Source organism: Diabrotica undecimpunctata, chromosome 8 (assembly GCF_040954645.1).
Source record: "Diabrotica undecimpunctata isolate CICGRU chromosome 8, icDiaUnde3, whole genome shotgun sequence".
In the NCBI taxonomy this organism is placed as follows: domain Eukaryota; kingdom Metazoa; phylum Arthropoda; class Insecta; order Coleoptera; family Chrysomelidae; genus Diabrotica; species Diabrotica undecimpunctata.
This window is the reverse complement of record NC_092810.1, coordinates 110,388,846-110,401,782: the sequence shown is the minus strand read 5'-3', so window position 1 is coordinate 110,401,782 and position 12,937 is coordinate 110,388,846. Positions and strand designations below refer to the sequence as shown.

At 33.3% G+C, this 12,937-nt stretch overlaps 1 protein-coding gene across 2 annotated transcripts in view; it reads left to right on the top strand.

Moving 5' to 3' along the window:
- Positions 1 to 12,937, top strand: part of jp (junctophilin) — a 453,334-nt gene that overhangs the window by 324,351 nt on the left and 116,046 nt on the right. For both annotated transcript variants that reach the window (XM_072540729.1, XM_072540728.1), the window contains exon 5: positions 6,981 to 8,110. In XM_072540729.1, coding sequence (XP_072396830.1) covers positions 6,981 to 8,110 — 1,130 coding nt within the window. The remainder of the gene's footprint in view (positions 1 to 6,980; positions 8,111 to 12,937) is intronic.

Sequence of the window (12,937 nt, the reverse complement as noted above, 5' to 3'; positions counted from 1 at the left end):
TGGAAATGATGGGGGTTTTATTCCTGACGCTAGTTTAATTTTTTCGTCCACAAAGAATACAGGTGATTACTATGGAAATATGGATGCAAATATTTTTGAAGAATGGTTTGAAGAAAATTTGTTAAAAAAATTGGAGCGACCATCCATAATAGTGTTGGATAATGCATCCTACCACTCAAGAGTAGAAGAGAGATTTGCTTCAAGCAGCTGGACAAAAGAAGAAATAAAGTTGTGGTTGACAGAAAAGAAAATTTATCACAGTGACTTCCGCCTTACCATTGCCACTATAATGCAATTGAGTTAGTTTGGGGTATAGCCAAAAATTTTTATGATAAACATGCATCCAAAACAAAATATGACGCTAGCGTTCTTGGTTTATGGAAAGAATCGCTAGAACAAATAAAGGCAGAACAATGGCAAAATTGTATTAGACATACGGAAGACATAATCGTTCAGTCTTTTCAAACCGAACGAGTTATAGATGAGGTAGAGCCTCCAATTATTCGGATAGACAATTCAGATAGTGACGACTCTGCTAGTGAAATATCAGACAGTGAATAGGACAAATCATTTGCTAAAAAGAAGAAACAAAAAAGTGTTTCGGGAATTCAATTCGGACTTTGTGGTGTGTTTAAGTTAAACGATAAAGTACCTTCGGTCTAATTACTGGACTGTATACTCTCAATAGCTTTGGTATTAATTACTGGACTACACGTGTTTAAACCTTTTGTTTTGCTGAAAACTCGGAAGTGATTTAGTGCCAATTTGTTTCCAGGTTATGCAGAAAGTAAAGTCTTGGATGTATTTTATTCAAATTTGGACATACCAGCAACTTGGCAAGTATTTCCAATTTAACTGTATGCAAAACCATTCGTATAATTTTCACTCTACGCAAAATAGAGACTTATAGAGACCTTGATGAACATTTGATGTCGACAAATAATTTCGATTATTCAAAATATTTCGTCCCACTTCTTTTAACCGCCCTGTATATACATATTGTGTACATAATATTACAATATTATACATATTGTAAAATCCAATATTATTACTGAACATAAAATACAGGAAATTAAATATTTTTACTTTTCAAGCGATCGGAATTAAATATTAACGTCCCACTGTTTGAGGCCCTCTAATCATATCTTAATTACATATCGGCCTTCATAGGGTAAAAGGAGTTTGTTACGAGCACCTTCCCATATTTGATTTCGCCCAACGTTAGATTGATAAGAAAAGTAAATTTAAGAGAACAAAAATAAAAGAGCAGCGTAAATTTTAGAAGTTTTAATACATCAAACAACATTTTTGAATTTGAATTCAATTATAGAAAATATTTTGTAACGTAATGAAAACTATTGATTGAACAGAATAATAATAAATTAAAAAAAACGATAGAATATGTAATAATAACAAAAAAAATAAATGTAAAAGTTTACCACTGAGTTACATCCTCTTTATTTTTAATGACATCCACAATTCTTCTCCAAGTTCTGACAAAATTATAATATGTCAACCAATCCCATATTTCTTGCAATTTTTCCTTCAATTCGTTGACGAACCTGGCAGGATGTTTTCTCGAAGCTTTTTTCATTTCGCGCCACAAAGTCTCTATCTTGGACAAGTCGGAACTATTAGAAACCCATTCCAGAATTGGTATACCATGGTCTTTAATCCATTTTAAACTCTTTTTTTGAGGTATTACAACCTCTGCCGTCCTCTTGGAAGACAAAATCTTCCGCTGATAAACGATGTTCCATAATCGGTAAAAGAGATTCTTCTAAAATATTCAAATATTTGTCCGTATTTAAAATCCCATTGATAAAATGTAACTTTCCCACACCTGTAGACGACATGCTGTCCCAGATCATGACAGATGCAGGAAATTTGACTTTTCTCTTCAGACAGTCGGGATGGAAAGCTTCATTTTTCCTGCGAATGACGCGACTCCTACTGTCTCCAACACACACTTCAAATCTGGACTTATCACTCCATTATATTGAATCCCATTGTGACTAAGGCCAATCTTTATGCTCTTTTGACCATCTTAGTCTATTTTTCTTTTTTTGTAATGTTAAAAGTGACTTTTCCTTAGCCTAAAATAAAATGAAATTTATTAAAACAATTCGTACTCATTTTTTCAACTATAAAACTTACTTAACTGACAATATTATTTGATGTCATTTTTCCATAGCTACCTCTGGATTTACAGTATTTGTGAAAAAATCAACGTATGTTGACATAAGTGGATGCATAGACAGGGTTTAGTGAAATTTTTTAAAATTGAAAATAAATAAAAAACCATAAGGGTAATGTTTTTATTAAATATTAATAAAAATGCCAGTTTAATTAATATGGGAACATATAAAAACATGCAGAGTATAATTTGTTTATGGTAATCGACTTAAATTGCAAATTCCAAAGGTAAGCCAACTGATATGGGAAAGGGCTCGTATATATCCCTTCTTTCAAATAATATTGATAAGATCATTTCCTTCTGCTTTGTACACTTTCTCTCCTATCTCTCGCTCTATTCGGCACTCATGTTTCCAAAGCTCATTAAAATTTCTTTCCCTATCCTCTTCATTTAATAATGGGCATTGTACTTTGCTGTTTTTATTTTTGCAAATACATCTAAACTTTACTATAATTACTTTTTCTTTTTTTTTAACATATTTTTAGTTTTCTTTTGTTTTCTTCTTTTCTTTGAATGGCTTTTCCAGTTTTCCAGCTTCTATTGATTTATTAATTTCCCAGGTAAATGTTTTGACTTGGTGTCTTTTTGTCGGTTTGTTTGTCCCTTTTCTCATTTATTCAATTATTTTCATCACTATATACTGCATCAGTAACAAAATTGGCAGTAAGCTCTTTATATTGTCAGTTTTGTCAGTTTTATATTGTATTATGAGGTTGACTATCTTTTTGGATTTCATTGGTATTAATCCCAATATTTGATAAATTATTTAACTCATGGACATCTAGTTTTATAGACAAAAAATCTGCATCTGCTGGTGATAAGGTACCATTATGGATAACACTTTAAGTTCTGTCAAAATGTTTGTAAATTCTTATAGCGGCTTTCGTTTTGTACATGCTGATCGATCTCGTAAAGTACCATCTTAAATGCCAGTAGAAAACTATGCCAATATGTTGGTATGTTAACTTCCAGCAGATATTTTTGTTTTTCATGTATTGGTGGCAAGAAATAATTATCTTTAACTTCCTTCCTTGATGAGGAATTATTTTCGTGTGAAATACTGTGAAATTCTTGGATAGCCTGTTGTAGTATTAACACTTTGTCATGTCATTGGCATCACAACTCCTGGGCCTATTTATCCGCATAAGTTGTCACAGCCTGACCACTTTTTTTTCACGTTCTTTAATAAAATGCTCTATATGTATGAGTTAATTCATATAATGACATTTTTTTTTATTTAAAAAGGGCTTTGTAGGGTGTATTTATTTTTGATACACGCAGTTCACCTAGACGACTTTTCATAATGTCATTACCCATACCCTATATGTATTGAAATTGATACACATTATTTATGAAACTTTATTACGAAAAAACATAAGCAAACATCTAAACAAATTATTTTAAATATATATTATGTGTTTTAAAAAAACAAATGTTACAAATAAATTTTTTTTCTACATTCAGTGCCAGTACACCTAGTGTTGCACTGTTTGGAATTCTTAGATGCATGTGCGCGACCAAAGGATTTTGCCAGTGTGGTGTAACATATAACACATCGTCCTCTTTTGTCATATTCTTCCAGTCTATGGTGTGTTTGTTAAGGGTTTGTAACATTATTGTCTTTGCAAATGGCAGTCACTAATTCTTCGCGAAATTGTGTTACATCCATTTTTTTGTTCAAAGCTTTGTTGTACAGAATTAAAGCATTTACTATGGCTGTATTTGTCAATAACTCTACTCCCACTTTCCGGTACCATTTTATAGAACGTCTGATGGGATTACTGTAGGAAACTTTTTGATCAGAGACGTCAATGTAATATTTAACAGAATTATATTCTACTATTGTAGACGGTTTTCTTTTTATTCCTGATTTTGTACGAACATCGACCATTTCTGGACAAGATTTTGTAGTCAAAAATGTTACCTCTCTTTTGCCGATTCATTTTCCTACAATAACTTTTGTGTTGCTCTGTAGGGCCATTATATCTCCTTTATTTAGCTTTGCTTCAAACACTGACTTAGGATTGTATTTCCTATTTTTACGAAGTGTTCCAATTAGATGAATATCGTTATCATTTAGTTCGTGTGCCAAATTGACACTAGTGTAAAAATTGTCTGTAACCAAAGTTCTTCCTGAGTGTAGAAAAGGTTGCATTAATTCCATGACCACTAGGGATGCTAGTGATTGTTCCTTTGGTCTTTTTTGCTTTCCGCCATAAATTTTTGCGTGATATGTGTAGCCGCCTTTTCCGCAGAGTTTGAAAATTTTTACTCCCTATTTATTACGTTTGCCAGGTATGTACTGTAAAAATGACAAACGTCCTCTAAAGAGAATCATCGATTCATCAATGCAAACGTATTTGCCTGGTACCAAAGCAGATTGACAACTTCTATTGAACGCCTGCAACAATGGTTCAACTTTGAACAATCTGCTTCCTTCAGGACAAGCTTCATTATCTGAAAAATGGAAGCAAGCAAGAAGAGCCTCAAATCTACACCTCGACATGTTTGTCGTCTTGTATATTGAGCAATGATGGATAAAATCAGTGCTTCAGTAATCTCGTAGTCGTGGTTTTGTATTCAAACCCATCCATATCAAAATTCTCAAAAATTTTAATATTTCTTCTCTTTTAGTATCATTCCAGTTAGTGAGATATGAATTTGTCTTAACGTTTTCATGATTTATAGCATCAATAATTTTTTGTTCGGCATATCGATTTGTTTCCTGCACTAAAATATCGAGTATCTCGTCTGTAAGGAGTAAGTAGTATATAAAATGTTAGAGGTGTATCATTTTCCTTACTTTCTACAACTGTACCAAAGGAAGTATTTTCATGTATAACGTCGAATGTATTTAAATTTCCATCAACATTGTTCCATATAACATTTGCCTGTAAATTCCCTATATGAGGATTTATCATATCTATGTATATTATTTAGATTTTCAATTTCAGATTCACTTTCGCTTATTTGAAAATTTAACTGTTCATCTTGAATTCTAGGTTGACTTCATTCTAGGTAACATTATCATCCTAAAATATTTCAAAATTAGATATAACATTTGAAATTTATACGTAACTATAAACTTACCTTAAGTGTTTCCACTTTCTGCTGTTTTGTTTGTGGTTCACAATCTGAAGAGTATTCACTGCTATCGGAAATATCAGTGTATAATGGATCGACATCTGAGTCATCAAATTCACAATCACTTATTTCGCCAGATGCTCAAGCTCGTGTAAAGGAAGGTATCTCTTGTTATTTTTAGACATTGTATATAAACAAACCTGACTACAATAAAGGTCTAACAGTAACTGGTATGGTATGCCACTCGACGATTTCGTGTCTCCAAATTTTATCTACAATGTTGCCGATTTTAGTATGCTACGATTACCGAACTAACATTGAAAATTGGTTGCCACAGCCTAAAGGAATGATAATATAAGTATAAATACATTACAACTGCGTTCGGACCACATACACAGTCGCTTGAATGCGTTCTACTCTTGTGTATCAAATTCATACACATAGGCTCAGGGAGAGTACCTGTTGTGTATTATATATGACACATATAGGAGTCAAAGTGTCAATTTGCATCTTAAAGATATTCTGAAAAAAATATTGGTGGGGTCTGTTGACTATAAAGTAACAACAGTATCTCCAACATTAAATTTGTACGTAGGTAAAAAACATTAAAAATTTTATTCATATTCAACTGCTTTATTTGCTTAGAAAATATAGCTATTTTCACAGCCTAATATGTAGTCTAACGATGTAAGAATCTAAAATTTCCTATTTCTTTCTACTACATCATTAGCCTAGGTCTGCATAGAAATACTCATCGGTCCGCTAGCCTAACAAAATGCAGAAAGAACTATCGTAATTCCACGTTTCAAAAAATCAAGTCAATTATTCATAATAATGTGATGAATTCGACCATTACTTGATGGAAGTTCACTTTATAGTATTTAACTAAATAAGAAGAAGTGGAGAACTGTCAATAATAGAAAAACAGATTCTAGTTACGCATTTCACCTTCTAGATCACAATTATTTTTTTAATAACCAATTTCTAATTCTTCACATTCAAAATAAAGGCCTTAAGCTATAATTATTAGAAGCTATGGAAATTAACAAAAATAAAAAATGCTGATTTGATTCTGAATGACCAACTTGAGACAAAGAGTTCTCCCCTCCTCAATTTATTTAGCTCACTTGAGAAAGGCATTCTGCCAAAACAGGTGTAGTTATAGTAAATTTTAATAAAAGTGGAAGTGTTGAAAACAAAAGATTTCAGTGTTTTATTGCCTCTTATAAATTCATTAACAGGTAGAATTACTATGAAATTATAGTTTGAAACTTACTTAACGATAAGTATACGATATAGGGCCTAGGAAGCTGTTTGAATTTAGTAAATAGCTAACAACAATAAAATCGCACAATCGCTTGTTGACATGACAATGAAAACTGATTATCAGGGTTACCAATTTAAATTAATAGATACTGGAGTTAATAGGTTTTATATAATATTCGTTATAAAGTTAACATAATCGGTTGACACACGACGGTTTCTTAGACTGAAGGAGAATAATTTTTGCACAATTTGTTATAATAAAGTCATATTTATATTGTTAATTACAATGACGAAAATAAACAATTTAAACAGGATTAACATATCTATTTTTATAATTATTATTTTGGGAAAACATATCGCTTTATACCTAAATAAACATTTTTTAAATTTTATTTATATGAGGTTCATTAATAACTTTTAATTTTTCTTACAGGACGAAACTATGGATCCAAGTGTTGTAGAAACATATATGGGGGAATGGAAAAACGATAAGAGATCGGGTTACGGTATTAGCGAACGATCAGATGGTCTTAAGTACGAAGGTGAATGGTATAATAACAAAAAGTATGGCTACGGTGTCACCACTTTTAGTAACGGCGAAAAAGAGGAAGGAAAATATAAAAATAATGTTTTAATAACTAGTCAAAAGAAAAAGCTTTTTTTAATGAGAAGTGCTAAATTTAGGGAAAGGATAGATGCTGCTGTAAATGCTGCCCAACGAGCTTCAAAAATAGCATTACAAAAATCTGATATAGCTATCAATCGAACAGCTACAGCTAGGGGAAAGGCTGAGCAGGCCGATATAGCCGCAGCTCATGCTAGAGAAGATTCAGATATTGCAGAAGGAGTTGCTAAGCAGTATGCGCCAGATTTCAAACAACCAGGTTTGGAAAGGCTAAAAGCTAGACAAAATAAATATAGGGAAATGCAAATGCAAAATCAGAGCATCGATATGGATAAGAAGCCTACAATGAACTCCATTAACCAAATGTCTAATATGCCTCACCAAATTCCAAACCAAATCCCCAACCAAATACCCAATAAAGCAACCCAAATGTCTAACCAAACCCAATATAAAATGGGATGGACGAATCCTAGCCAATCTAGTCAAAACCAAAGTAACAGTTACTCGCAGCAACCTTCCAATCCATACCCTCAAGCGCAGTACTTAGATCCTAATGTTAAAACGAATAACCCCTATAACAATCCTTCCAGTAGTAATCCTTATAATAGTGCCAGTAATCCTTCCCAAACACTTGTAAATGACCATGGACCACTCCATCCCAATAACCCTGCTGACATAACGCACGACATAGGCTTTAAATCATCACCTAATACTGAAATTGGTTTCAAGGGAACTAACCAGGAAATTGGTTTTAAAAATACCGTTTCACAGAGAAACTCAATACCCACGGAAGAACCTATGCAGGGTAATGCTATAAGGAGAATGTCAAGGAGGGTATCGGGAGATCGACCATATTTAGGAAATATCGGACAGCAGTCCTCAATAGACCATTTTGACCATTACAAGAGGCCGCCTAGTAGAGACTCCAGCGTTGATAGGTAAATTAATTTGTTATTATTACAAGCTTTTATTAAAAAAAAAAAACAATAAGTGATGGATTCGACCGTTACTGGATGGAAATTCATTTTATCTAACAATAAAACACTGAAAACTTTTGTTTTCAACACTTTCACGAAATTTACTTTAAATTATTATCACTACAGCTGTTTCGTCCAAAGTGGCTTTCTCAAATATCTATTTTATTCTTGGTATGTGTTTACACTAGAGCGATCTTTATTAGAATCTATGAAAACCAACAAATTAAAAAATACAGACATAATTCTGAATGACCAACTTGAGACAAATAGTTGGTTAATTAGTTCTCCCCTCCTCAACTTATTTAATTAAAGACTATAAAGTGTAAACACCAAGGCACTCTGGCCAAAAAGAGCTGTAGTTATAATAATTTAAAACAAATTTTGTGGAAGTGTTGAAAACAAAAGTTTTCATTGTTTTATTGTTAGATAAAAAAAATGCTATTCGCCATGATAAAAGTGGGGGGGGGGGGGATGGCATTTAAAACACCACGCTTGCCAGGTGGGTTGGTGAGTTCAGCCACCCATTCTGGATCAGCCGCTGTTTGTAGCCGTCCACTCTGGGGGTGCCACTTCTGCCATACACACCGTGCCGAAGATGTTCTTCTCCGCCGTGGGTACCATTATGGTCTTCATCCGTGACCCTGGACAAGGGACCCTAAGCAGGTACTAGTTTCCCAGATCAGGAAACTCCTGGAATCTGCGGAGGGCAGGGACTGTTTTACTTTCCCTGGTAGTACTGTCCAAAGGAGTTCCTACCTGCTACCCGCTTCTTAAAAACAAAAGATATCCACAGCATCTTAAGACCAAAGTATACAATCAATGCGTACTCCCTGTTCTCACTTATGGTTCGCAAACGTAGACATTTACAAAAGCAAACATGGACAAAATCATAAAAACCCAAAGAGCAATGGAAAGACAAATGTTGCACATAAGACTAATGGATAAAAAGAGAAACGAGCGGATAAGAGAGAAAATAAAAGTGAGGGATGTTAGACAAGAAGTTGCAAAATTGAAATGGAGATTTGCAGGATACAATATAAGACAAAAATAAGACCGATGGAACAAAATTGAGATGAGCAGATGATATCAAGAATTACGTGGGCTCTAGGTGGATGACTATAGCGACAGACAGAGAAAAATGGAAAAGGATTGGGGTCCTATGTCCAAAGATTGACCGAAGAAGGCTAATTAGATAGATTAGATAGATAGAAAAAAAATGTTTAGTTTACGACTCACATATTTTTCTTCTTGTTGACTAACATTGTTCATTATGCTCTACTCATCTCCAAGTCTTGAATTCGGTTTCAGTATTAAATCAGCTTTTGATCTACACTTAATTATCAAGGGCTTTTTTGGCAATCTGTGGTCATCTTGGAGACTGGCGAATTCTGAGATATGTGTTTTCTTCCACAATTGATACAGTTTATAGTTGTATATGAACGTTCATCTTATTTTTGTTGATCCGTCATTTTAAAATATTTTTTTAAAAGACGAATGCCTAAAATGCATAACATATTATTGGTCTAATGATGGTTTCATACCTCTCAATCTTCGATTTCGGGTGTACAGTTTTGGAACGAAAGATGTGAGTCAAATGTGAATTTCTGTTTAGGTTATTCACTCTATATAGTTCTTCCTAGATATTTGATTCTTTTTACTGCTTCAATATATTTGTGTATATAGTAGGTCTCGATGTTAAGATTTTTGCAAACAAAATCCTCCGCTTTTTTGCTCCGAAAGCAATACTATTGTTTTATAAAGGAAACTACAAAGTACAGCGTGATGGATAATCTACATACATGCAAATACAATTATGTAAGCTTGTGACTCATAATAAATAACATAAAATTCTTTTTGAAAATAACAAAAAATTCAAACCTTATCCTAAATTACAAAAAAATATTGAACCTGAGTGATATTTGGATACCGAATACCGAGTGCCAAATACCGAATGAACTCCTAAAGTACAAAGGACCAGATCTTACCAAATAACTATTAACGCTACTGAAAGCTCGAAACAAAAGTGGAAATTCAAGTGAATAGAGCAAATATAGCCGCAAGTTACCTGAATGAAACAATGTGGAAAAAAGAAATGAGAGGCAGAATTTACAAAACAGTCATTACATCAATCTTGATATACGCAGCAGAAACAGGATCAGATACAGATAAGACAAAAAAATGCTAAAAACAGCAGAGATGAAAACCCTTGGAAAGATAGATGGTAAGACACTATTGGATAGAGGTAGAAGTACAGATATACGATGGAGGTGCAGGTGAAGAACATCAAGGACAAGGTAAGAAAAAGAGTAAAATTGAACGATCGTATAAGCCGAAAGACAACAAATAGAGTAGTAAATACCACGAAAACGATGGAATGACGACTTACTGGAGAGGTACATTGAAAAACGACTTAGTCATGTCTACACAAAAAAAAGAAGAAGAGGAAGAAGAAATAAGAAGTAATAAAAAACTATAAAACATACAAAAAAAGGTGGATTGAAAATATTGAGGACCCCTTATAATCTGTGTTATCAAAAAGACACCGTACTTAATTTCAATCTCTTTCTGTGTACCAACATTCAAAAGGAATGCATAATTTGTCTATGTTTTGTCTATGTTTTTTGTAATAACTCTAATTCATTTATTGCTCATAAATCATTTACGCAATCATTTAATAAACCAATTAAATTTACAATGAAAACCCTTGTAGAATGTGAAAACATAAGAAAACATTTATTAGATGAGGGTAGTATGTGCAACACCTTGCTTTTTCTTAAGATATGAGGAGTTGCATACCTTCTTCTTGAAGCAACCTTAAAAAAGGTTGAAGCAAAGGTTGAAGCAAAAGAAGGAGATCGCGATGGTTTAGGAGACTCTCAACCATTCATAAAAGTTGTTTGAAAATGAAAAATGTAAATGAAAATACAAATGTTTAACAGAATTTTCAGTAAAATCTCATCCGTTCTTGCCAATCTATTAAGCTGTCGGTCATCATTGACTTTTAGTCTAGGAGAATAAAAAGTCATGGTTAAAAAACAACACATAATTATTTACTTGTAAATATTATATGTTTAAAAATATTACTACGTGCCGGTTTCTACTGGAATCATGTAGCCGACGACAGTAGAATTAACTCTTAACCAGGAATGTCTCGTCTGTGAGACGACCTTCAATATGCATTTCTGATTAATTCTGACGACACCCTAGAATATTGTACACTTGGATCTCATTTAATGAACGACACTAAAATCAGATCGATTACATAATGAATAAAATCACTGTAAAACATCTATTAGCCAATGTAAAACTTTCCTCTGTACTCGTTGACAATAATAACAAAATTATTGTAAATGAGCACGAAATAAGAAAAGAATGGCAGATGTATATATCAGAGTTGTTTGAAGATGCCAGGAATAATATTGCCGAATTCGACCAAAACTGTACCGACAGCCCAGAAATTATGAAATGTAAGGTAGAACACGCTATAAATAATACTAAAATTAGAAAAGCTTGTGGTCCAGATGATACACCAACTGAGTTGCTGAAACTAATAGAGGATGATAACATAAAAGTAGTAGTAAGACTTTTTAATTCAATATATAACACCGGAGTGATTCCCACAGATTGGCTCAAATCCATCTTTGTCGCAATAGCTAAAAAACATAATGCGAGAAAATGCTCAGAATATCGATTAATTAGCCTAATGAGCCACACTCTTAAAATTTTCCTAAGAATGCTTCACAACATAATTAGACGCAAATGCGAAGAAGATCTCGAAGATACCCAATTTGGTTTTAGAAATGCTATGGGAACCAGGGAGGCACTTTTTGCGCTAAACATATTATTAGAAAATATGTATTTGCGTACATGTATTTGCATAAAGGTCTTCAAATTCTGCTTGATCGTATTCACGAGGTAGGAGAGAAAATGGGAATTAAAATAAACTCAAACAAAACCAAATGTTTAGTGTTTAGTCGTGACCCACATCCTGATGCAAAGCTTCAATTAAACGGAATCCAAGTTGGAAAAGTTCACAAAATGACATATTTGGGAACTGTGATAAGGGACCAACTAGATCCAGATATAGAAATAAAACGTAGAATAACAATGACTAAAACTACTTTTATAAAAATGAAGTCATTTATTTGCAATAATCATCTCAGTTTATAACTAAGAGAAAGAATGGTTAAGTGCTATGTTTGGTCCGTACGTTTGTATGGTGCAGAAGTGTGGACACTAAAAGTATCGATCATGAACAAAATTAAAGCATTGGAAATGTGGGTTCATAGACGAATTCTGAAGATACCTTGGACAGCAAGGAAAACTAATGAAGAAGTACTAAGGAGCGTCAACAAATGTAGAGAACTGCTAAAGATTGTTAAACATCGAAAAATGTTTTATCTGGGCCCTAGTAAGGGGAAGTCGATATAAAATATTACAACTGATCCTTAAAGGCAAAATAGAGGGCCGTAAAGGTGTAGCAAGAAAACAAGTTTCTTGGTTAAAAACCATTCGTGACTGGACTCAGATATCGAATGCAGGAAAATTATTTCATATTGCAGAAGATCGAGAAGCTTTCGCAATGGTGATCGCCAACGTCGGATAATTCTGATATGGCACGCGAAGAAGAAGAAAACTTTCCACTGTGAAAACAATGTCCACTTTCTTTTATTTTAGTTTTTGCGGTTACCATCGTCGTTAAAAATCTTTCTATTATGTCCTAGTCATCTAATTATTTGTCCGTTTATTTGTAATATTATTTAATGACTATTTTAAAGTACCGATATT